General features: G+C 37.6%; 1 protein-coding gene across 3 annotated transcripts; it reads left to right on the top strand.

The window, feature by feature from the left end:
- LOC114300437 (geranylgeranyl transferase type-2 subunit alpha 1-like) lies at positions 1–27,656 on the top strand. Of its 3 annotated transcripts, none has more exons than XR_014343868.1 (3): positions 1–947; positions 26,510–26,696; positions 27,138–27,656. XR_014343868.1 is itself a non-coding variant. In XM_082893880.1 (3 exons), exons 1-3 carry the CDS (start codon positions 21,820–21,822, stop codon positions 27,530–27,532), a joined length of 867 nt encoding a protein of 288 aa, XP_082750006.1. In that variant the 5' UTR covers positions 21,720–21,819; the 3' UTR covers positions 27,533–27,656. The 3 variants fall into 3 exon arrangements, 1 of the variants encoding a protein (XP_082750006.1); XR_014343869.1 differs by lacking the exon at positions 1–947 and adding an exon at positions 9,308–10,742; XM_082893880.1 differs by lacking the exon at positions 1–947 and adding an exon at positions 21,720–22,104.
- Positions 27,657–27,786: the final 130 nt, after the last annotated feature.

Here is a 27,786-nt window from a genome sequence, read left to right as displayed (position 1 = left end):
AACAATATACATTTGGGACAAACGAGTCAACAGATCAACCAATCAGCATGAAGGCAACATCAAGATGAAGGTCGCAATTAAAATCGAAATGCAACACTCAAGAATCAACACTAGTTTGTAGTACTTCCAAGCCACAAACTTCGAAGTTAAATGTCCTGTATGAAGATCACAACTTTGAAATCATACACATGTCGTGAAATCAGATCCACACAAAGGCATTGCATGAAAATATAAAGGTTCGAAAGATGTTAATCGCACTCAAGAGTTTCGGGTTCGAGTCCAGATCGCATCTAGGGTTTCAGATTCAAGTTCGAAACTCAACTAGGACTTAGGACTGAAGTTGATTTGATGTCCAAAGATCGATTTCTCCTCAGATTTGAGTTTGCAAAGTTCAATTCGAAGTCGAAGCAACCCAGACTGAAACTCAGATCGCAAAATCAAATGGCTTCCAATGCGAATCAAAGGAGCCAGGTCACAATTGCGAAGATTCCAACAAACTTCGAATCGATGTGTTCTGTGATTTTGAAATCACAACGTGAACAACAACTTCAATTCGCAATTTGTGTTTGTGATACTGGAAATGGAAGTTGATTTCGCAGCTTCTTGGTCCTCTTCGACAGAATCTGAGATTTACCAAGTGCTTCGACCTAGAGAAGACCATAGACGAACTTGAAATCTGAGATTTCCAGGTGCTGCGAACCAGATGCGAACGAAGAAATTTGATCAGTTCGCGAACTCAACTTTGATTTCAGGGAGAAGAACTAGTTCGTAATACAAGAAACAAGATTGTGATGGCTTCGGATTGCGACTACCAAATCTAGGTTTAGTCCTTGATTGTGAAGTCAAATCTGTGGCTTCGGATCAAGTCGATCAGACTTGTGATGGAAACTTTTGGTGAGACAATCTAGGGTTCGCACCCAAGAATTAGGGTTTAGATCTACAACCGGGTATGTTCCTCCTTTTTAATTGAAGAACTGTATGTACAATTTATTTTTATTTTTTTTTTTAAACCAGGAACTGTATGTACAATTAGGAACAATTAAAATAGTCACAAAAAATCAAAATAGGTTAAAAAGTCAATAAAATAAAGGGGATGCACCAATAAATCCCAAATTAATAACTTATACACTGTTTAGTCCTAAAAGTTTTCTTATAGACTGAAAGGTCCCATTACAATGTTTCAAACATCAGATTAATGTTTCTAACATCAGATTAATGTTTCGAACATTAGATTTCGAACATCAGATTAATGTTTCAAACATTAGATTGATGTGCAAATGGGACTAAATGGAACATAAGAAAACTTTTAGGACTAAATGGTTCAACTTTTCAGAAACTAGGACTTATGGATAAATTTTCCTAAAATAAAATGTCACGTCCAAATCATAATTATTTCATTTTTTCTGTCATAAAAGTCAAAAAAGTCAAAAAATCCATCCAAAATTAGGCTTTTTTAGCCTTAGGCTAAAATAGCTAAAAAGTCAACTGTAGACACCTCATTTTAAATCGCCCTTAAGACTTGGGTGTTTCATTCTGAACACTCGATGATGAAACGTTAAGCTATGCAATTTTTCGAATCTTCAGAAAAAAAATTTAGTTTTGAGCTTCGAACCCAAACCTTGCACCCTATTTGGATCAAAACCCATTTTTTCTAGCCTGATCACTCAAAGAGCAGCAAGACCAAAAGTTGACCGGCAAGCCACTTTTTTTGGCCAGCCATACATCCTCTTGGCTGCTTGACCATGTGTAGGAGAGGGTTCAAGAAAGGAGTTGGAAATTCGAAGATCTTTGAAGAACAACTTCGAATTTTCTAGAAGAAATGTGAGAGGTTTAGATTCTTCAATGGTCTCAACTCAAGAACACAAGAGTAAAGGAGATGATGGAGATAAGAGATTGGGTGAAGAAGAAGTCAAAATGGCTAGAGAGAGAATAATGGCAAGGCTCTCCCATGGATCTCCCACTTTCACTCTCAAGGTTGATAATGAAGATGGGAAATTAGTTCTTTCCCAAGAGTTAACTCTCCAAAATTCATTCCTTGTAAAGCTATGGGTGGGTGCTATTTATAGGCACCTCATGATGTAGGATAGAGCCCATGTGCAAGGCACATGAGGAATATTCTCTCTAACTACCTTGTCCGAGGAGGTGAGCTCTCCGAGAATAAGGAAAACCCTAAGGAGGAGATCAACCTCTCGGCGAACCCTTCTTCTTAGCCACACCTAACCAATGATCCCCAATCATCCCAAAAGGGTCAGGGGTAGTCCTAAAGGACGTCCTGCCGCAAAATATTGCCGAGTCTCATGGACCCCCCGGGGTCGTGCCACCTCGATCCGAGTATAGGCTAGTTTAACCGAAGAGTGAATTTATCTCCACTCACCGTCCTCGGGATCGGGTCCTTTGTTCGAACTCCATTACGCCCATGGTTCTGATGCGTAGATCCCGGAAAGCTCCAAGCCCGCAAGTGTTCTGGGACTCATTAACGGAGCGGCTTCTAGATTGCGTTTGAATCTATTCGAAGCCAAGTGCTTCGGATCTCTAGATTCGTGGATCCGAATCCTTTCGAGTCCGAGTGCCTCGGATCTCTAGTATAGCTCAATACCCTTTCGAGTCCGGGTCCGAGTAAGTCTCTAAGTTCGTGGATCCGAACCCTTTCGAGGCCTAGAGCGATTCAGCCCGTTTGATGGCGATAAATCCGGCCCCCCAATCTTAGGCTTGCGATAAATTCGGGCCCACTAATCTTGGGCTATTGGGCCTAATTAATTTAGCGGACTGAAATTAGCTCCTCTTACATTTGCCCCTTGTGTGTGAGGAATTTTTATTTTTAAAATTTTTCAGGCACGCATATTGTCATTTTTCGGCCCTGCTTCGCATCACGTTCCCCCCCCCCAAAAAAAAAACATGTTGTCACGACAGAGCTTATGGATAAAGTTAATGACGCACTTCAATTTACAGAAAAAATTGACAAGCAAAAATTTTGGTAAGTTGCACCGGCATTCTTGAGTCCGAAAGGCATGACTGTATAGAAGAAGTTTCCAAGAGGTGTTCTAAAAGCAGTCTTTTCTGCGTCCTCTTCAGCCATCTTAATCTGATTGTATCCACTGAATCCATCCATGAATGAGAACATCTGGTGTCCCGAGGTGGCATCCACGAGGGTGTCAATGTGAGGAAGAGGGAATTCATCATTCGGGCAAGATTTGTTCAAATCTCGAAAGTCTATACATATTTTGATTTGGCCATTCTTCTTCTTTACTGGCACGATGTTTGCTAACCACGTGGGGTACCGTATTGGCCGGATGAAACCAGCCTGTTGAAGTTTTTCAATCTCCTCCTTAATCTTCTCTTCGAGATCTGGATGATATTTTCGAGCAGTTTGCTTAATTGGCTTGGAGTTTGGGAATACATCAAGATAATGGGAGACTAGGTTAGGATCTAGTCCGGGCATTTCCTTATATGACCAAGCGAACACATCTGAATACCGGCTTATCAACTTTAACAACTGTTCCCGCCTCTCTGGGCTAAGGCTCGAACTTATGAATACCGGCCTTGGAGCATCTTGTCCATCACTCAGATCTATTTCAATAAGTTGTTCGGGCTGAGGCTTCAGTCCATCTTGCATGCATTCTGGAGCCACTTCAGGCTTTATCACTATGTCATTATCAGGAGGCTCTTCTTTTGACTCGGAGTCGGTGGCTGAAGAAACCGACTCCCTGCACCTTCATAAATAGTACACTATCTTGCCCCATTCTCGGACTTTCATCACCTTCCAAGGAATAGGCGGACTTTCTAGTCTAGAGATCGCCCGTTTACTTGATTCTGCCCTTGGCTCCTTGTCATCTTTGATATCCTCCCAACGAGGAATTTTGACCCCCCGAGGCTTAGAGGTGGTGGGAACTTCTTCGACAGCCAGTTCAGTGAAGTAGATGGCATCAGAATATGAGCTTCATGGATCTCGAAAGGGTTCGGATCTACGAACTTAGAGACTTACTCGGATCCGAACTTGAAAGGGTATTGAGCTATCCTAGAGATCCGAGGCACTCGGACTCGAAAGGATTCGGATCCACGAATCTAGAGATCCGAAGCACTTGGCTTCGAATAGATTCAAACGCAATCTAGAAGCCGCTCCGTTAATGAGTCCCAGAACACTTGCGGGCTCGGAGCTTTCCGGGATCTACGCATCAGAACCATGGGCGTAATGGAGTTCGAACAAAGGACCCGATCCCGAGGACAGTGAGTGGAGATAAATTCACTCTTCGGTTAAACTAGCCTATACCCGGATCGAGGTGGCACGACCCTGGGGGATCCATGAGACTCGACAATATTTTGCTGCAGGACGTCCTCTGGGACTACCCCTGACCCTTTTGGGATGATTGGGGATCATTGGTTAGGTGTGGCTAAGAAGAAGGGTTCACCAAGAGGTTGATCTCCTCCTCGGGATTTTCCTCATCCTCGGAGAGGTCACCTCCTCGGACAAGGTGGTTAGAGAGAATATTCCTCATATGCCTTGTACATGGGCTCCATCCTACATCATGAGGTGCCTATAAATAGCACTCACCCATAGCTTTACAAGGGATGGATTTTGGAGAGTTAACTCTTGGGAAAGAACTAATTTCCCATCTCCATTATTAACCTTGAGAGTGAAAGTGGGAGATCCATGGGAGAGCCTTGCCATTATTCTCTCTCTAGCCATTTTGCCTTCTTCTTCACCCAATCTCTTATCTCCATCATCTCCTTTACTCTTGTGTTCTTGAGTTGAGACCATTGAAGAATCTAAGCCTCTCACATTTCTTCTAGAGAATTCGAAGTTGTTCTTCAAAGATCTTCGAATTTCCAACTCTTTTCTTAAACCCTCTCTTACACCATGTTTAGCGCAAAAGATATTTTTACAGCAGCAGGTTGCTCCCATGCACGAGATTTGGCCAGCTGTTCTCTTTTGAAGATATTTCTAACATGAGAAGCTAAAATTCTATAAATACAACACCTCCCCTCTGAGTTTAGGGTTAGAAAACTTAGTGAACAAGCATTTCCAAAGGCATACAAAGCATTCTCTACCCTCTTGACTATAGATACACTATAGATACACTATTGAAGCTAAAACTTGAAGCTTTTTGCTGAAGTTTTGAACCTCATTTCAGACACTTGAGAGTGTGTGGATTGAAGTTTGTGAATCAAAAAACTCTTCATCTTTTCAAGAGGTTAATCTTTGAACACTTTTCATCGCCTTTTCTTTTATCCTCTTGTTCTTCATCCTCTGTTTTAAATACTGAATTTCAGAGTGTTTTTAGGCTTTAACATGTGATTTAATCCTTGTTGAGGGTGGAAGGGTTAGCCACCCTTTCATAGGCTTATCCATTAGTGATGTTCTCTTGGCATTCTTCATGCTTTTGCTTCTTTTTCTTCAATTTCAGTACTGTTTTATATAGTTTTGTATGAATATGGACTGTATATATGTGTTTAAAGCTTAAAATAGTTAGTTTGATTCATGTTTCTCTCTCTCTCCTTCAAAGTTGTTGTGAGCTCTCTTCTAGTTCCATTTTTGAAGTATGGAAATAAATGTCTCATCCGTTTTCCATGAGTAGGAAGATGAGCATACAACAACTCTTTATAGCTTTCATTTATTTACTTAGTCTTATTTTGATTTTGCTTTGAAGCCATATGAGAGCTCTTTCACCAGAAGTATAGAGACTCTCTTCTAGTTCCTTTGTTGAAGCATGAAAATGGATTCCAATCTATCTTCCATGAGTAGGAAGAAGAGTCTCTTTGCTTCTCTTAATGATATAATCTCTTGTTTGTAAGCTTTGTTTTCAAGAATGGCTTTCTCTAAACCTAATCTCTCTAAATTTGAGTACTCACTTACTCTTATTTTCCATGAGATAGAGTAAGTTTCATGCCATCTCTTTGAATGTTTCCTTTTCTTAATTTGCCTTAGCTTTGTATTCATTGATTTTCGTCTTGTTGCTTCATTAATCATCATCTAAATACCCTTGGGATGCTTGATGCTTTGTGAAGCAAACCTATTCTCTCCTTGAAAATCTTAATGACAGGAAGGAACAGGAAGAATGAACATCCTTTGAAAACCCTCTATTTTTGCTCTGTTCCGATTTTGCTGCAACAGGTCTTTTTCCAGAAAAAGTGGCCGGCAGACCACCATCTTGTACGGTAGACCAGTTTATTAGGCCGACCGGCCACCTTATTTGTACGGTAGTGGTGGTTTTTCAGCAAAACAAAGCAAATCTTGTAAGAAGGCAAATTTGTAAATACTTGATGTATGTCTTCCAACCTCCATTTCTTTCTCCTTTTTATTTACATGCTTATCATGGTTGTACAAAGCTAGGGTTGAGTAAGGAATCCGTGAAATCCGTAATTCGATCCAGTCCAGTCCAGTCCAATCCAGTAGGTTTGGATTGGTTTTTTGAATCCGTGGATCGGTTCCGGATTGAAAAATTAAAAATCCGTAATTCACGGATTGGTTCCGGATTGAACCCCACGGTTCCGGATTGGAACCGATCCGGATCGTATACAAATAGTCTATATTTTTATTATACACCCTCATGCATAGTATCTTCGCTTATTTCATATAAAACTTAAATCCAAACCTAAACTTGTATAGTATCTTCTTTTATTACTTTTGTTTGCTAGTTTTAGTGTTAATTTGTAATGGTCTAAATACTTATGGTGAAACTAGTTTTCTTATTGTTGTTTAAATTTTAGAACAGTTTGTCGCTATTATAAAAAGACATATTGCTATTTTGAAACTAATATGGTGCTATATTTATATTTTTATGAAATTAAAGTATTATATATATATTTTTTGTTATTTAATTATGTAAATTCGTGGTCCTAAACCGATCCAATCCGTGTTTAAATGGATTGGTTCCACGATTTAAACGGATTGAATTGGTTTCAATTTTTCAAGATCCGTAGATAACGGATTGGTCCAGGTTTTACTCCAATTCAGTCCAGTCTAGACCATGCTCACCCCTATACAAAGCATCATGTTGTCCTTTATCATTCCCGTGCTTTGAATCCATTTTTGCATACATTAAGGTTCAGCTCATCATACTTGATGTCTTTATCATTTCCTACTTGATTATGTGCGCTACCTCATGCTTTGAGTTGATTCACATGTCATGTTAGTAACCGAATCTAGTAGTTGCATTTTGTATGCGTCACATTAGACATTTTGCATATTAGGATCATGCATTTTTTTTCTAACCATCTTCTTTTCTTTGGCTTGCCTCGGTTGAGTACTAGGTGAGCGTTTTTGGCTTTAGCATATCATATGTGAGTTTGTGTTACCATGTCGAACATACTGCTATGAGGCTACTTGCTTACTCAAAATATCTCTATGAATGCTTGTGGATGGAGGCTATTTTGATAATTAGAATGACTTTGATTATTGTACATATGAGCTCGTTTTTCCTTTGAGTTACACATATTCAAAACTCTTTTCAAAGAAACATGAAATCAAAGCATTCCAAAGCTAGTGACGTGGTCTATGCTTGTTTGTTTCACATAGTAATGTTAGTATATTAAACAATCAAAACATGAGCATATAATATCTATAAAATTTAAATCATGATTTAGTAGAGATTGATTTTTGATCGGGTGAGTGGGCTGCTGAATTCATGACCTTCCCCTCTCATACCTAAGTTTCCAAACCGAAACAACTTTGGTTATAATGGATAAGTTTTTGGCATGAGTCACAGGTTTCCTAATTTTTTCAAAAATATTAGGTGGCGACTCAAAAATTTGGCAATACAGTCCATTTTTGGCATCTCTGATGATTAATGGATTTTCTAAGATTTGCCAAATTTGGACTCTCATTCGTTTTTCAGTTTCACATTTCACTTATAAAACTAGATTTAGAACCGCGGGAGTTCGAATTGTAGGGAATCATATCCGATGAGACTAAACCCCTCCGAGGATTGCGAAAAACTAGCTACATCTGGCGACACTACTGGGGATTAGAGAACTTGACTTGAACTTCATGACGTGAACTTTTGTTTCCATATATATATATGTTCATTGCATTTCATTTGCATTGGTGCTCATAAGTCATTGTGTTTACCATTTGATATCCTGGACGACATATTGGAGGCTTGCCAAAAGGTTGGATGGACGTAGGCAATGTCACGTTGGGAACATAACCCTTGGATCTGGGTTACTGCCGTACCGCTCGATCCTCCTTTCACTTTTCAGTGTTAGACGTGAGAGGTATATTAGGTAATCTTGTTGAGGTACCCTTTTGATCAATTGGCCTAGTGCATGTTGTAAGCTCCAGTGACTTTTCCAAAATAGGACAGGAGGCTCTCCCACATTCAGGATGTTGTGATATCACTTGTTTGAAGTAATGAAACTCTAGATCATTCCAAAGCTAGGACAGGGTAACCCTACCACCCTCATAGGGGTGTTTTTGCTCTCTTTACCTGCTCTGTGCTATGTAGTGAATCTATACAAGGGTTCCTGAATTCATATCAGTGGTTCAGTTATATCAGTTTGTGGGGCAGAATTCAGTAGGAAGTACAGTCATTCAGTTGTGATCACATATGTTCTGGTGAAATTAGGCTGAAGTGTTGTCTAATTTTTTATTTTTGCTGCTAGGTAGTCCTGAAACCATAGCTTTAGAAGGTTCTAATATCCCCCAGTTGCTCTGGACCTGTGTTGGTAGACTTTGTAAGGTCGGAGATTTAGTTCAGAGACAACCAGTGTTTGCTTCACTTTTACCAGTGGTAAGACGAAGAAAGGCCAGATAGTGTTGACCAGTTCCAACCCTAAGCACAATCATCTGCTCCTGTAATTGGTCAATATCCGTCAAATCTAGAGGATTTATTGATCCGTCTTTAGCAATTGGTAAATTCACTCCAGCATGATATGGTCCGACAAACAGAGATCACCAATAGGTTACAACAACAACAGCGCGACGTTTGTTTCTCATACACCTGACATTGTTACTCCTACGCTAGGTACTGTTGCCAATCCTATGACCTAGGATCTATCTGCTGAAGGTGTTCCTATTTTTCTAGTCCAGACAGATCCAATCCTGGTCCAGATTTCTAAAGCTTCAGTTCATCAGACCGAGGCACCTTTTGAGTTCGAGTTTGACCCTAACCTGCTCAAAGTCAATAAACTTGAAAAGTTGTTCAAGAAGGCACAGGGAGTTAGTTCTATTCCAGATATCGAAGGTGGGTACAGTGAGTCCACTATTACTTTACTAGAGCGGTTCAAGATGCCTCATATCGACCATTTTGATGATTTTGGGGATCCGATGGTACATTTGCATCTTTTTTTCTAATATTTTGAAACCGATGGGTTTGACCAGAATCCAAAGTTATTGTTGTTTGGAAAGACTGTGTCCGGTACAGCTGCCATCTGGTATACTAAACTAAAGGACTCCGTAAAACAGGGTTGGGAAAAGTTGGCTTAATCTTTTGTCTCCCAATATTCCTACAACACGCATATCGAGGTCACAACTCGTGATCTTGAGGCAACACGTCAGGATTTTTGGAGTTTGTTACTAAATTGAGGGCAAAGGCGGCTATGATGGCAAACAGGCCCCCAGAAAATGAGCAAGTTCGTATAATTGTTAGAGATTTACATGAAAGGCTATTGTAGAAAATGATAGTCCTCACACTATTCAACTTTAAGGACCTCCATGAAATTGGGGTTCAAATCGAGGATGCCATCAGACAAGGGATCATTGTGGAAGGTAATGAGCCTATGAGGAAGAATGTTGTTCGCAGTTCCAATGCTACTACTAATGGTAACATAGTTGCGAAATGCTCAGAAGTAAACACTATCACCAGTTCCATCAAAAACCCTTTTGCTGATAATAGCCTAAAACCAACCACTTCAACTCGGCCCCAAGCTCGAAATTTTCATCCTCTTTACATGGATCTCTCTCAAGCTTTGAAAATTCTGCTAAAAAAAGGGCACCTAGAGCTCCTACAACCCCGACCCCTCCCAAGTCTTCTTCCACCAAGACATGACCCCACTAAATGTTGTGCCTATCATCAACAACCTCGTCATGATACAAACCGTTGCATCCGCCTCTGTCATAAGATTCATGATCTTATTGACGAAGAGATCATAGCTCCACCAAAAAAAACCTCACGCCACCACTAACCCATTACCTCCACACCTCAACCTAATCCATACACTGCCATCCACCTACAACCCCAGCATATACCTCACCCCAGTCCATTTACCCAAGCCTGGGGTGTTCATTCCAGAAGCACGAACTTGTATATGATGAATGCATTTGAACAACAATCATCTCAAACCCCAAAACTCGAACTCCATAATAGCCCAATTCTAGTCCAACCCACTCCAAAGAGCCCAGCCCAACCAATTCGTCAAGACCAAGTCGATCCAAACACACCATGGGTACCAATGACCGAACCCACTACTTCTGAGCTATTGAGCATGATTGAAGATCTTTAGAGAACTGTAGCAGATTTAGCCTTTGGGATTTTGGCTCCATCATCGACCACATCACATGCCAAAAGTTTCATGTCAAAAAGCTTTTCAATCTTGGGGCGAGCTGCAATTGGAAAAGGCCAACCCGAAGCTATCTCAAGTCCGGATGATGATATGTCAACAACAAATAGGCGTCTCTCCGATATAGCCACCCAATCCCTTGGCAAAGCTGAAGCAAGTGGCAAGAACAAGGCCGGGGCAAGTATTGATCCCTTTGCACATCTCCGGTGGGCTATTGAGGCTTTGCAGGTCAAAGGGCTGAACAAACAGTAAGTACTTGCAGTTGTTGCAAAGACTGTGAATGGAAGATTTTTGATATCTTTGATTTGATTCTCATTTGATGAAATCATTGAAGTAGAAAAAATATTATATATATATATATATATATTTTTATCAAATTTAAATTTGATGTCAGAATTGATGAACCATTAGAGATGGTCTTACATACTAATAAAAGCCAAAAAAATAGAAATATTTTAAAAAAAAAAATCATTTACATTCTACTTTTAACATCTCATACTTAATTTTTTTTAATATTTTTTTTATGCGATGTTAGAAGACTCTCGAGAAAAAATGTATAATTTTATACATACTAACAATTTTACTAAAAATACAAATGGTCAAATGTGATTGTTGTAAGATATTGGGGTTTGGCCCAATGGTCTAGCAGCCACACGTTAGGGTGTGATGAGAGGGATGTTAGGGGTTCAAGCTGATGGAGTAGCGGTGAACCATTTTATTTGTAATTTAACTATAATGACATACAAATGCTATCTTTAAAAAAAAAAAAAATTGCAATTGTTGTAAGAAAACTATAATACTTGAGAAATGCTATTGTTCCATATTTATCAACCATGAAAATTGTCCATAAATAATTGTGTGGTGTAGATGAAGAGTTGTTGTGTTGTGGACCACATCCAAAATTAATCTTATCCACACAATTTGAATCTGGATAAATTCTGTTTGTTTTTGTTTTGTTTTGTGTGTTTGTTTGTCTGTTTATTTATTTTTTATTTTTTTGGGTGTGTGGAACTGTAATGTTGCTCATAATATTTAAACCTCCAATGATATTTGGATAAGAATGCTTTTAGTAAGATTATTAGTAAGATTGCTAAAAAAAAAAAAAATGAGCCGGTGTATACAATAATGCTAGGCATCATGAAATAAATATCATGAAAAGCCTTCATTAAGATTCTCTACTCTATTGTATGTTATGCAATCACCCTTCACCCGTGAATAGTTTAGTGTTTATTGTATGTTATGCAACTAACTTTGGATTAATTTCATGAAACTTTTCATGATATTTTTTTCATGATATTTAACATTACTCTAATACACTCAGTCCAGGAGGACTAGGGGGATTTATTTTTTTTGTAAAGAAAAATTCTAATATACCTCTTAAAAAGGGTATATCATATGTGCTCCTAGTTATGCCATTTTCTTTTTTAGTTATAATTAATTTTCTTCTTTAGTTATAATATTATTTTAGTTATGACTCATGAGTTTTTTAATTATGTCTCATGGTGTGTTTAGTTATGAAATTTTTTTTAGTTATAACTCAAAAAGCATGAAATTATGTCATTTTCTTTTTTTCATTGGAGAAAATTGATGATAAATCTAATTTAGAGGGTGTCTAAGGCATTAGGTTCAATGTATTTTTTTTATTCGTGAGAGATCTATCCTTTGTGAAATAGTTTGGTGAGAGGTCCTTTTATTTGTTTTGAAAGACATTTGGTTTTCAATTTTACTCTTTAATTTATCCATTGACTTTTTTCATCTGTTGACTTTTTTTGTCTATCTATTCAAATTATTTTCTATCTGTTCAAATTTTACATCTATCTATTCAAATTTTTATTTTTATGTTCAAATTTTTTACGTATTTGTAAAATTTTTTTTAACTATCTATTCAAAATTTTCCCCTTATTTGTTCAAATATCTGTTTAAATTTTATTATCTGTTTAATTTTCATTTATTTGTATAAATCTATTTATTCTAATTTTATTATCTGTTCAACAACAATAACAAATCTATCTGTTGAAAATCTAACAATAACAAAAAACTCTCTGTGTTAAAAGTCTATATCTCTTCCTACTATCTATCTATTCAAATTCAACAACTCCGATCAATCTTTCCTCACTGAAAAACCACCCACTACCTGTTAAAACCAAACATATGGATCTGCAATATGTTTCATCAACATCAACAACAACAAATTGTCATCATCATCGACAACAATAACAACTACCCCAAAAAAAAAAGAAAAAAAAGAGAAAGATCTAGACGATTATTGTACACACACATGCACATAGATGATCCTTTACCAGATGAGCTCAAATCTTAAAAAATAAAAAATAAAAAATAAAACAAATAAAATAAAAAAACAGATCTGGAAAAATCATATTCATTTATATATATATATATATCTATTTCTTATATCTGATTTCGAAATATATATATATATATATATATGTAAACACAGATCTCAAGGATGATGAAATAGATTTGAGATCTCGAGGATGATGAAACAAATCCATCTTTGAGCTTTGAAGATGATGATGATGACTCATGGCACTCTTCGACAGCACGATGGCGAAATAGAGAGGTGGTGAGACGATTTGAGAGTCGATAAGTGCAATGACATCGCTATTTTAGCCATAGCAAGATGATAGTGGACGACGGCGAGATATACGGTCGGCGAGATCATTGTGTAGCGTATCTTGAGTCTCGGCTAGTTGCTTCGGCTACAAGGAAGAAGACGGTGGACAGCAGCGAGATCGTCGGAGGAGAGATCTGAGAGAGGTTTTGAGACTGTCGGTAGATGAGAGAGAGAGAGAAAGAGAGAGAGAGAGATGGTTTGAAAGTTTAGGACCGTAGTGTATACTATATATATAGAAGGGTATTTTAGTCATTTCATTTGAGCTTATCATTTTGGATAAAGTGTTTCAGTGCCTGGGGCCTTTGGACAAATAAAATTTAAATTTAAATTTTTGAAGCGAGTATCTTTTTAATTACAAGGTACATATAATATACACTTTTAAAAAAATGTACGCCATAATGTTTCTCTCCAAGGAATTACTATTGGGTGATTCTACTTATACCACTACTTTACCCTATACATCCTTTATATGAGTTTCTCCCCCCTCCAATTTTATCCATGTGTGAAATTACCTTTAAGGACAAAACACTAAAATTAAATATATTTTGTTATCTCCTTATATTTCTTGGTCTTTAATCTCTACTCTTTTTTCTTTCTTAATTTTTCGTTTCTCTTATACATCGTTTTTCAAAAAGTGAGAATCATAGATTTTAATCATTAAAGAAAGAAATGGATGAAGAAACGGTGATGAAGAATCATCAAAAAAGTGAAATGGTGAGTTTTTTTTATTATTTATTTGGTATATTTTTGTTTCATTTTTCTGGACGGGTGTTTGACTTTCGTTTGGTGGTTCGAAATCGAACAAAATAAAATAGTCCGGCATCACATTGCTGAACAAAAAATATAAGTCTGGTAACCAACTACCGAATAAAATATACATTTCCGGTAACCCTAAATTGAATTTTTTAAATTTGTTCGGCTTCTCATTACCATATATTTTTAGTTTCATTTTTTTATATTTTTTATTTTTTTCCCTGGAAGGATTATTGTCATGACCCAAACCCGGCCCTATGGGTTTAGCACCGTAATCGGCCAGTAATCCGAGATTACCGAAGGCCTGCAGAACAGTAAGACAGTAAACAGAGTACAGGGCCTGGCGGAAGCCAAAACAGTAAATAAACAGTGCCCAATGAGCTGTGACAGTCTATATGCCAAAAAGACTTTTCATCCATTAAACAGAAACAGTACAGAACAGTATATACAATATTTACATTCATTCAAACTAGGGACTCAACCCTATAAAACAGTACAGTAAACATTCAGTCTATACAAAACAGTAGAACAGTACAGAAGGGGGAATTATAAAACACCCCTAAGCCTTAACAGATAGGCTCGGAACCTCGCGGTGAGGCACATAGGCTGGCTTGACAAAACTGGAGTTACCCTGACGCCCCTAGCTGCGGTCTGGTGCCTGAACACCTACATATATATATGAGCAGTGAGCTAAAGCCCAGTGAATAACATAATGCGTAAAGAGGTTAAGAATGAATGTCCTTACAGTAATGAAAACATTTCATTTAAACAGTAGTTCAGTTGTTCAGTCAGTACAGTCATATGCGGTACATCCATTAGCATAACAGTACAGTAAACAGTAGGTCTAAAAAGACCGAGCAGTAATGATGGCCATCAGTCAGTAAACAGTAGTGGTTCTACGAGGGAACCGACAGAGAATTCTGTCACAGTAACAGTAAACAGTAGGTGCTAAGGATGCCACAATACAGTTCAGAATATAGGACATACATTCATTCAGTTAACAGTAATCAGTTCAGAAAACAGTACAGTTCAGTTGTTCAGAAGATAATCATTTGTGAACATATCTTTACACAATCGTTACTCACAGAGTTCGGGCTACAGTATGCTAGAGCGCGTCTCTCCAGTCGCCAACCCTACACAGTTAACAGATTGAACACACACTAAGCTACACAGTTGGGAAATAACATAACTTAATCCCTAATTTGCCTCGGTGTGTTCTACATCTATATCCTCATTAAGATGTCTTAAACTAGGCCTAAGAATGCCTAGGATGGGATGAGGATGCAAAGATGCGATCAGAAAACAGTTTTCAGAATTTTCAGAAAAACAGAGTCCCGCTCGAGCGCAGGTTTCCCTGCTCGAGCGGACATGCAACAAAGGTACACGCTCGAGCGTAAAATTTCCCGCTCGAGCGTACCGTAAAAGTACTGGATGGGTGAAATCTCCGCTCGACGCCCGCTCGAGCTTGAGACATGACTCCGCTCGAGCGCCCAATAATCCGCTCGAGCGGACTGTAAAACAGTGCAGAGAGATGCTGGATGCTCGGATTCTCCGCTCGAGCGCCACTTTCTCCGCTCGAGCGGGAGTGCAAAATCTGGAAAACCCAGATTGCACCTCCAAGCTCAAACTCAAGTTAAAATGCATCAAAACCGATCCTCTTGGGCTCATTTTCTGGAAAACATTTATAAACACATAGATTAACATGTTTTAAAGCTCAATTTGAGAAATCAAAGCCCAAGGGTGTTTAATTCAAACTCAATTTCAAACCATTTTTCAAGAACATGAAGAACATGCAAACATGCATGAATTCAAATCAATACAAAGCTCCAAATGATGCTCTAAGGAGCCAATTGTTTCCAAAACATGATGAAATCATGGACTTAAACATATTTGTGAACATGCATGCAACATTTTGCCATGAAATCAACTCAACATCTACAATACATACATGCATGCAAGGAGTGAGCTTCAATGCTAGCTCAAATGAGCTCAAATCTTTCAAAAACATGATGGCAACATGAATTACAACAACATTATGCACATGCATGTGAGGAATGGTGAATTACAACCTCAAAACTTCAATATGTGTACATGCATGCCACAAATAAGCTTCAACACAACAATTAGAGCCATAAGTTGGCTCTAGACTTCAACTTAGCTCCAACCATGCAAGAATCAACTCAAAACATGAACAAGAAGACAATGGAGCTACCTTAAGTCTTGTAGTTCAAGAAGGGAGCTCAACAATGCAATCTCTCCAACAATTTCTTCAATTTCCAAGCAATTCAAGCCAAAACTCTCAAGAACAACTCAACTCTCTCTCACTCTCTAACTTGGTCGGTTGAGGCAAGAAGAGGAGGGCTGAGGAAATGTTGTCTCGCGTGTAAACAAGGCTCACATGATATATTGAGATAGTGGGTCACTAGAGTGGCAAAACGGTAAATAAATCAAACTATGCAATTGGCCAATATTTAATCTAATTTAATCATACCTAATCGATTTTCAGATAAATATACCATAAAATCACATTAATTCTAAGGATCCTAGAACACTAATCGGTTTCTAATTCGGCCGCCGATAAGGCCTTCAATTAGCAGTTTAAACATAGAAACATGAACAGATAATTCATCAATCAAACAGATAGACTATGCAACACAATAGATATACTTGGCTAATTCAGTTTCAATTTCAGTCAGTCAGTTCAATAGTTCATTCAGTTCGATTCTCAGTCATAATCAGTTCAGTTTAACGGTAATCGGTGGTTATTCGGTAATCAGTGGTGAGGGTTATTACAGTCTCCCCTCCTTATAAAGAGTTTAGTCCTCTAAACTCGAGTTACCTTCATTCTGGAAGAAAACAGGATTCAGTGGAAACAGGTCAGGATATCTTCTGGCCATGTCATCTTCCCTTTCCCAAGTGGCATACACACCACCATGGTTCTGCCAGTCAACTTTCACTAGCGGGATCTCTTTGTTCCTCAGTTTCTTAATCCGTCTGTTAACAATCTGTATAGGCCGTTCCTCGTAAGTGTAGTCATCACTCAGCACTACACGAGTAGGCTCTATTACATGGAAAGGATCCCGGAGGTAATCTCTTAACATCGAAATGTGGAAGACGTTATGCATATGCTCCATCTCAGGAGGGAGCGCAACTTGATACGCCACCGGATTGATTTTCTCCATAATCTCATACGGTCCGACGTATCTTGGTGCTAACTTGCCTTTGACTCCAAAACGAGTCTGGCCTTTCATCGGTGTCACTTTCACAAAAACGTGATCACCCACTTCATACTCTCTATCACGTCTTCTGACATCAGCATAACTCTTCTGTCTGCTCTGCGCAGTTTTCAGTCTCTGTTGTATCAATTTCACTTTTTCAGTTGTTTCATAAACAATCTCGGGCCCAAGCAACGGCCCGTCTCTAACTTCTGCCCAGCAAATCGGAGATCTACATTTTCTGCCATACAATGCCTCGAAAGGCGCCATGCCAATACTCGAGTGATAGCTGTTGTTGTAGGCGAATTCAACTAATGGCAGATGACTTTCCCAATCTCCCTGAAAATCAAGGATACACATTCTCAGTAAATCCTCCAGAGTTTGGATGGTCCTTTCTGACTGGCCATCTGTCTGAGGATGATAGGCACTACTCAGCCACAATTCAGTACCCAATGCAGTCTGTAGGCTTTGCCAAAGCCTCGATGTAAACTTCGAATCCCTGTCAGAAACAATAGAAACAGGCACTCCATGCAGTCTCACAATTTCATCAATATAAATAACGGCCAATTTGTCCGCATTATAGTTTGTCTTGACAGGTAAGAAGTGAGCAAATTTGGTTAGTCTATCAACAATAACCCAAATTGAATCCATACCTTTTCTGGAACGAGGTAACCCAACGATAAAATCCATCGTGATATGCTCCCATTTCCACTCCGGTATGGGTAAGGGTTGCAATAATCCGGCAGGTCTTTGATGTTCAGCTTTGACCTGTTGGCAATGAAGACATTTGGACACAAAGTCGGTGATTTCTTTCTTCATTCCTGGCCACCAGAAATTCAATTTCAGATCTTGATACATTTTCGTGTTCCCTGGATGGATAGACAGTTTTGAGTTGTGGCCCTCTTGCAGAACTCTTTTTTTCAGTTCAGTATCATTCGGTACACACAGTCTTTCTTGAAACTTCAGTACATTATTCTCAAATTTGAATCCCGGTCTCGGTTTGGATTCTATTTCCTCGATGATCTTTTTCAAGAAGTCATCCAGTTGCTGTTTCTCTTTAACCTCTTCAATCAGTGTCGGTTGAGCAGAAATAGCAGCTAAGGTTCCACCTTGTTCTCGCAAAACAATTTCAATTTCAGATTTTTCAAGGTCACAAAGCAACTCTTTCTGTCCGGTAAGCAAACATGCTAAGTTTCCAATCGATTTCCGGCTCAGTGCATCGGCAACGGTATTGGCTTTTCCCGGGTGATACAAGATCTGTAGGTCATAGTCCTTTATCAGTTCTAGCCATCTCCGCTGTCTCATGTTCAGTTCTTTTTGTGTGAAGAAATACTTCAAACTCTTGTGGTCGGTATACACTTCACATGTTACCCCGTACAAGTAGTGACGCCAGATTTTTAGTGCAAATACTACTGCAGCAAGTTCCAGATCATGGGTCGGGTAGTTCTTTTCATGCGGTCTCAGTTGTCGGGAAGCATAAGCAATAACTCTCCCATTCTGCATTAAAACACACCCCAAACCCTTATGAGAAGCATCACTAAATACAGTATAACCATCCGTACCTGAAGGTAAAGTCAAAACTGGTGCAGTCACAAGTCGGGTTTTCAACTCTTGGAAAGCAGATTCTCGTTGGTTAGTCCAGTCAAATGATGTCCCCTTCTGAGTTAACTGAGTCAATGGTAAGGCAATTTAGGAGAAATCTTTGACAAATCTTCTGTAGTAGCCAGCCAATCCCAAAAAGCTTCGGACTTCGGTCACATTTGTTGGTCGAGGCCAGTTCACTACAGCTTCAATTTTCTGTGGATCAACAGAAATTCCATCTTTGCTAACAACATGCCCCAAAAACATAACATGGTCAAGCCAAAATTCACATTTAGACAGTTTAGCATACAGTTTCTGTTCTCTTAAAGTTTGTAGGGCAAGTCTCAGAAGATGTTCGTGTTGTTCTACACTTTTGGAGTAAATCAGTATGTCACTCATTAAAGTTTATAAGTATAATCACTCATTACATTTTTTTAATAGTTTTTAATTTGCCCTTCCTGGATTTATTCTTCTTCCCTTATCTATGAAGACAGATCAAAGTATGTAATCTACCCTTTGTTCTCTCACCACTGGCGCTCGATCGTTTAACGGTCCAACACTCTTTGCCTCTCTCTCTCTCTCTCTCTCTCAGCACGAAAAATGCATGGTCGTCCTCGCAAAGCCCCAACTGCAGAAGAAGAAAAAGCCTTAGCTCTCAAAGTTGCTAAATTATGCCCCCTCCAATCTCACTTCCTCCATTTTCATCATAACAAAATGTGATTCCTCTCTCTCTCTCTCTATATATATATATATATCTTCGTCTATATGTATACTTCGCATTGTATTGTATTGTACTGAACTCTGTGATCTAAACGCTGTTAAGTTTGAGCAATCTTCAATTTGTGTTGTGAATTGTGTATATTGTTCAAATTTGACACACAAGTGTAAAATTATGTATTCGAATTGTGTTGTTTTGAACTCTGTGATCTCAACGTTGATCATTTTGTACAATCTTCCATATGTATTGTCAAAATTGTCAATTGTGTAAATTGTTCAGTAACCTGTTCAAAGTTTATACACGATGTAAAATTATTTATTCGTATTGTACTGGATTGAACTATGTGGCTCAAGAAACTTTGAGGCCTAAAGAAACAATTTAAACGAGGCCTTTTATATTTAGTTTTTTAAATAAATAAATAATTAAATTGTGTGAATAAATTATGCTAAAATCCTTGAACTTTTGGGAAGTAGATTATTCAGTTTTTTGGCATTTTTTTTTTTTGAAAATACGTATAAAAAAGTAGAGAGGTGATGTGACTTAAAAAGCCAAAAAGTCAAAAGTTGGCTTTTAACCTGGCTTTTATTCTCTTCTTTTGTTAGGTTCTAAGCTAAACTTTTGTTCAATTAAAACTTCTAACTTTTCAAATTAGTTCAATATAGCATTTTTGTTACATTCTATTTAATTTTTACCATTAAATATATTATATGAGACCTAACTAAAACATAAATTTGTAAATTAATTACAAATTTTGTTTAATATAAAAAAAACTATAGAACTGACACTCTTTTCTTCATCAATATTAGATTTATGAGGTCGTTAATGAATTTTTTAAGTCAAATTTCACTTGTTCTTTAGGTGGGGTTTACCTCTTAGCATTTGAAAATAAACATATAAACCCTTATGGTTTGGGGACTAAAATGCACTATCTAGTAACCTAAAACTATCTTTATAGGCCTCTTTAATGTCCTTATAGGACATTTACGTTATATAGTAATGATATAACATCATCATTACTCTACCCTCCCCACCAAGGCTGCCTCTCTGCTCTACTCACTCACCTCCTCCATCCCTTCATTGACAAAAAAATGTGTAAAGCATTTGATTTTTGTCAGGGAAGGGAAATATGGAGTATGGAGGGGTTGTCGCTTTTGAGTGTGGTATGTGTTAAGCACAGAATGCCGGTAACAAACAGGTCGAACCTGCCCCAAGCGAATATTGCTCTCATGAAGCTTTAAAAAAGGAGTGGAATGGCTTTTCTCTTAATGCAAAGGCCCACCACGGTTGAGGTCTTATAGGCCTCTTTAATGTCCTTACAGGACATTTGACTGTATTGTAATCATGTAAGTAATGATTACTCCTATATCCCTGATTCGTGTAAAAATGATATGATCGGTGAGGCATGCGATTGCATGCATTATTTCCTTATTTCACTGTTAGTGAATTAAGGTAAATCCCACTAAATACTCTTATGAGGCAAGTGTTTCACACTTACTGCTAATTTGGATGGAATGTCAAATGATGCATTTTAGTTTACAAACCACAAGAAACTATGTATTTATTTCCAAATAAGACAAGGCAAAAACATATAAAATAGAAAAGTAGAATTTGTCTTCTTTCTGTACTTAAAAAAAAAAATAATAATAATTATCTTAATATAAGAAAAAGATTATATTTGATTCCTTGGATGGCCTTTTTTTTTAAAAAAAAAAAAAAAAACATAAATGTGTTTTTTGGCATATTGGAAATTTTGAGGCCTTTGAGAAATTTCCCAAAATTTTGGGGCTTTTCCACAATTTTGAGTCCTAGCACATGCCTTACCTGCCTTATGCTTAAGTCGGCACTGATGTGATCTATAGCGATTCCGGTTTTGACCGGGCCGGTCTTGTATTCTGGACTCGGGTTTATTGGTCTTACAGTGCTGGTCATATCTTGTTTCCTCTTGTATCTCCTTCAATTTGGCTTTGAGATTGTTGTAGTTGTGTGTTTAAAATAGGTTGGTTGCTTGATTTTTCAAACTTTTGTTGCCTAGATTTTTACCCCTTCGCTTGAGCGGCCATTCTTGCGCTCGAGCAGGCTTCGCAAACTCACAGTGTTTTTGCAGCCTTGCAAATACTGGAAGAGTATATTCTACGCTCGAACGGCGTTTCCTACGCTCAAGCGGGTGGACGCTCCAGCGGCCAATCTTGAACTCGAGCGATGTCCTTCGTGAACAAAACTTTTGAAAGTGTGTATTCTATGCTCAAGCGGAACAATTTGTTTGACGCTCGAGCGTCACTTTTCACGCTCGAGTAGACCGTGTGTATATCAGTTTGCGACAGCATCTTTCTTCATCACTTTTTCATCTCTTTTCTTCCATACACCCTAGATCTGAGAGCCTCTCTCTCTAAAACCCCCCTTCACGTTGTCAGCGATAAACTGGTATGTGGAATTCATTCATGAGTAGCTTTGCAGCAGCAAAGCAGCTTTATTGTTTGTCCAATGTCCTCTTATTTTCTCCCACTAGTTATTGTAGTAAAATTGGAAAGCTTATGCTTGCAAGATTGTTGACTGCACATGATGCAATGATGTCATATGATAAAACTCTAGAGACATGCAAGATGGTCCATTCTGAAGAAGTTAAAGAATTATATAGTGATCTTATGACATTGGACCCACCACATTCTCAATACTACAAGGATGAATACAGCTTAGTCGTGTTAAAGCAGGTGAATATCTCGTCTTCTATATTACTGTGTAGGAAAGCACATGTCACGCCCACATTTTATTACTCGGAATCATTACCAGATTCATTAATTTAATTCAATTTCAGAGATATCATGCGGAAAACTCTTTACATCAACTAGTAAGAATAAATAAAGATTCTCTCATCTGAATGCAAATTAAATACAACATGTACATAACTAAATAAATTGCCCGCAGGCTTACATCTTTAAAAGCTAAAGAAAGGGTTTAACCCTTGTACATCACTGGCATTCCGCCCAAAAATAAGAGGCCCCGTGGCCAACAGGTAAAGAAGATCCTCAATCTTGAAACACTTCTCGATGTTCACCTGAAAAAGGATTGGCAACGTGGGATGAACATAAAGTCCAGTAGGGATCTCAACATGATCCTAAACAATAGCAACTTACAGATAGCTATGATCATGAATGCGAAATCTCATACTGTATAAATAATGCGACGGTTTATACAGAAACATACGTATATAAGAACTTTTTCTCAAAATCGTTCATTTCATTCATTAACATAAACAATTCACTTTTCTTTCTTCTTGTTACCTTTTTCCAAAAATTTGTATGATTATAACAAATTTCAGAAGAAAACCATTTCACCAAGCCCATTACATTTTCTTTCACTTTCCAGACTTACACCCATTGGCCTTTTCAAAACATGTTCACAAGTATTCAAAGTCTTTCACATTTTTCTCAATCTCAACATAATACTTACGTCCGTTTCCAACACATTCATAACTATACAAGTGTGCCTTTAATACAAAAGGAAAACAACAAGCCATCAATAACTATTTGCTACAACAATTGAGGCAATCCAGCCTTCTAAAACAATACCATCATAACCCATGATATACCTAGATACACTGAGACAATAATGATAAATAAATTCTGCTCTACCTGCCTTAAGCACGGTAAGCGAAGGATATACTTTGTCAATTTAGTCTTACTTCATTTCATGAAAATTCATTTCAAGTTAAATGATCTCATCTCAATTCGTGAGCCAACTCATTACATTTTGGACACCAAACTGAGACTACAACTCAGTGGTTCTCAATCAACACAATCATTACACAAATACTTCAATTTGCCATTTTACGGAAATTTTGTCTGCGGGAACCGGCACCCATGTATATAAGATTTTGGGACTTTCACCCTGGACACTCCAGCCAACTTAATTTTCAATGGAGTCTATCCTCTTTCTCCTCCCAAACAATGGAGTATATCCCCTATCTCCTCCCAAACAATGGAGTAGATCCCCTATCTCCTTCCAAGCAATGATACATGCTAGAATGCATAACAACATAAGTGTAATACATACACAATGTATATGAACACATAATCACATATGGAGTACATCCCCTTTCCACTCCCAAATAGCCATACATATCCAATGTGTATAGTTATAGTCATATTCAATGACAAGCACAAGTGATTGATTTCAATTCACCTAGTCCACATGCAATTTCTACAACAATCATAGCTATCCTCCACCGATAGCCCAAAAACATATATTTCTAAACAGATAAATAAATCTATCAAAATAGATAAACTAACCATATTTTCATAGGTAAGAGATTCCAAATATCCAACCCCACCATTTAAATTCATATCTATCCATTTCTACATTTCGTACGAAAGGAAAACAAAACCCAATTCTCGCAAGACTTTCAGTCCAATAACAAAGATAATATGTAAAGGGTTCCAAAACTCGACCTCAAGTTCATTATCAATTTAAAAAGGGTGATGTTTTCATTTTCTTTCAAAAAGACCACTTTCCTTTATTTTCCAATCCACACAACTCCAACCATTTTCTAAAAATTCATTCTCGTCATTTTACAAAACCAAAACCAAATTCATCACCCTTATTTTACAAAACCAATTCCATTGGTACCCAAAACCATAACTCATCTCAACTTTACGTGATTAGCCTAAAACAACACAAACACCGTGGTTACTTCTCTTTTTATTTTCTTTTGATATAAACACAATTATCTAACTCATATAAGCAAAATATAACGATTATTCAACTCCCTCTCTTTTAAATCCATTATACCAATATTATCAAATTAGGGCTTTCCTCCTTTTCTTCACAAACATAGTAAATCATTTCCCAAATAACTCAACAACAAACAACTTAACAACACCAATCATAAATATCAAACCCTAAATCCCCCTTTATGGCTTTCAAGAAAATCCATAGTGAATGTGGTTTTTATGCAATAAAAACTACCACATGTCTATCCATAGATGAAGTATTGGAAAGGAGCAAAGAAATCCCTACCTCTTGAAGCAAAGAGATGACGACCCAAAAATCATTGGCGACGAAACCACAAACCATTCGGACCAAAGGAAGCCTTTGACGAGATCTACAATCTTTCTCAAAGAACCATTGTGGAAAGATCACTCTGTGAGTAGATCTAGAGATCTTAGAGCAAAAAGTGATTTTGGAGAGGGAGAGATAGACTCACCGCTTAGAGAGGGAAAAAGAGAAGAAAAAGTAAAGAAAATGTTAACTGAGGGTCCTATTTATAGTGCTAGCTCAAAGTAAAGATAAGCCCCAAAGTCAACCCAAAATATCAAGTCAAAATCCCCAAAAAGTAGGGCCCAAACCGGACTGAAAAATCTGAAAAAAAATTGCAGGTGTCGACCCTTACAGCAGAGGTGTCGACCCTTAAGAAGAAAGCTGGAACACTTAGTTTCACAACACAGCAGGTGTCGACCCTTACAGCAGAAAAGCAAAGAGTGCAACAGGCAAGGTGTCGACCTTTCCCCAGGCTGGTGTTGACACCAAAAAGCAGGGGGCAATTTCAGAACAAGGGTCGACCTTTTCCAGATTGGTGTCGACCCTTGTGGCCAACAAAAAGAGAAGGTGTTGACACCACCAAGACCGGTGTTGACCCCAGAACAAGATTTTCATGCTTCCAAACAACTTTTCAACGTAAACAAGCATGAACGAATAATCCCAACAAGTTTAAATCAATTTTCACTCATCCACAACCAAGATTCAACAACACCAAAGATTTCCAAAACATAATAAAGGATTCAAATACACTTCTCAAAAGTTTAAAAAGGGTACAAGTGCTACAGCGCAGTCCATTTAGGTTCATTTTTTATTGTTGTGCTGGATGTATGAGTAGTATCTCTTTAGTATTTCTTGTGCTCCTTGAGTAGAGCTAGAGCTTTGAACCATTACATTTAGGAGTAAGAACAAGCTGATCTGAGTTGAGTAGCAAACAATGTATTGCATGTTTGTGCTTAACTTAGCAGGTAAGGAGCAGTGTGTGTGTCTGGTTCTAGTTTGGTTGAATTTTGGCTGTTATTGTTTGAGCTCAGTTTGGCCAAAACAGACAAGCTACTCCAGTTTGTCCCTGCTCATTTTGTGAATACCATAAGATATTATTTCCTGGTGGTTTTAATATCCTACAGACGGATTGATTACTTGATTGGCCAGCACAGATATCTTATATGAAATTATGCCTCGAAGCTCATTATATAAAGTCATAGATTGGCTTAAAATATATTAGTAAAACAACACTTAAAATGAAAATATCTGTTTTCAACTTAACAAACCCAGGTGGCAAAGTCCCATGGAAACAGTCTTCTTCAATTGTCCTTATACAAAGGCATGTTGTCACAGCCTCAACCCACACACCCTCTTAGGCTAAAGTCACCTTCAACTTGGATCATATCATTCCTACATACTGCTACGTAAATTGGTCTATGTTACATATGACAGATTGATAAGCCTTTCATCTAACTCTGGACACGTGAGGTTCCCACCACTCATCATGCTTGCATCAAATTAGAAATCTGATAATAGCTACTGAATGCCCTCGTATTAAAGAATCTAAATGTTATTAGGTTTGAGGGCTTTGCTCAACATAGTGAAGAGTTTTTCACACTTAAACTGAAAGAAATTGGCTCAGCTCTTGCTTAAGCTTTCACTCATTTTGCTTAAGAACTAGGTCAAATGACCCTTTAGCCATCCAAAGTCCAAGTAGTTGTACTTGTATTACAGTTCTATGAACATACTGTTTTAAATGCTCATTTAAGTAAACAGATGGGCATGCTTCTTCAATATGTTCATCTCGAATTGAAAGTAAAACCAAACTTAGTTCAACTATTTAGTGGCTGATCTGTTCGTATAGTGGCTTTATTATTATTTTTATTGAGATTAGTCTAACTAACTATATAGTTATGTTCATTGAAATTATGAATGTCTTGTGTAAGAATCTCTGATAGTTCTTTTCAACACAAACTCTGAGAGATCTCTAGTCAATAATATTAGTAAGAGTTAGTGTTAAAGATTTGCCTTGAACCTTTGATATAGATTACTGATTTTTCTATAACACAGATTCTCATATTTTTTGTGCTTCTGCAGCTGACCTCCAGGCCGAAATCTTTGCTGAGGCATTGCTGTCATTACAGGGACTCGGCATCATCAGGCACCAATAATTATATCTGTTTACAATTCAGTAATCTTTCGTTGTCACATATTGGGTCTATTGAGAGATTACTGTGTGTCCAAATGTTAGACCTCAGCCACAACCAACTTAGCTCAATTGAAGGTAAACTACAATTAATTCTTTAAAATTTTTATTGTCACTTGAATTTGGTTTTGTGGTTTCAATTTTCAATTCATTGTATTTCTCTATCTATCTATTGATCTATCTATCTATCTATCTATCTGTCTGTCTGTCTGTTTGTCCATCCATATGTGTGTATTATGTCTTCATATAGACAATATTATACATAAACACATTTGTACAACATTAGCTTATTGTATGGCCATCTTTATTTTGTAAAATGGTGCCAGTCAAAGTCTTGATAGTTTCATGGTGCATTTTAATGCTTAGAAGGCATTTCTAATGATTATTTAAATGAAATGGCCATCTTTATTTGGTAAATTGGTGCCAATCAAAGTCTTGATAGTTTCATGGTGCATTTTGATGCTTAAAAGGAATTTCTAATGATTATTTAAATGAAAGTAACTGAGTGCTTTTTATCAGTCTTTATGACAGGATTGCAGGCTATGAAGCTTCTTTCTTGCTTGAACCTTAGTAACAACAAAATGGGTAGTTTTTCTGCCCTGGAGCCTTTAAAACTGCTAAAGTCATTGAAAGTGTTGGATATCTCATACAATGAAATCGGTGCCCACACTGTCGACACAAGAAGGTACTTGTGCTCTTCTCCCCTCTCCCATATAGTAGGAAGTGATTGGAATTTTGGTGAATTTGTAATTAGTGGTGTCAATGTGACAAATTATTGGGAAGCGTTTGCAATTTTTAAAGACTCGAAGTTGACACGGTTAGACATTATTGTTGTTGCTGAAGAAGAGTTTAAGTTGTTTCTGGTTAAGATATTACATGCGCTTAATTGGCTTGATGGTGTAGAATTGCATTGATTCTACATTCCTTATCCTGTTTCTCATACGGTTAAGTTGTAACTTATTTTCATATAATTTACCAAAGAACAGTTGCTGTTTTATAAGATAATGAACAATTGCTTATAGATGCTTTTAACCCCAACTATTTTGCCATATGGTGTTTTGGTAATTTTTTAAATTTATCAATTGATCTCTATTTTCCCCGTTTAATTATTCTTTCTTTTGTATTAGATCAGTGAAATATTTAGCTGAAATTTTCATCCAAGGAGATT

Source organism: Camellia sinensis, chromosome 11 (genome assembly GCF_055761805.1).
Source record: "Camellia sinensis isolate YWXY chromosome 11, ASM5576180v1, whole genome shotgun sequence".
Taxonomy (NCBI): Eukaryota; Viridiplantae; Streptophyta; class Magnoliopsida; order Ericales; family Theaceae; genus Camellia; species Camellia sinensis.
Note: the sequence above shows the minus strand (reverse complement) of the source record. Positions and strands in the feature narration are given on the sequence as shown.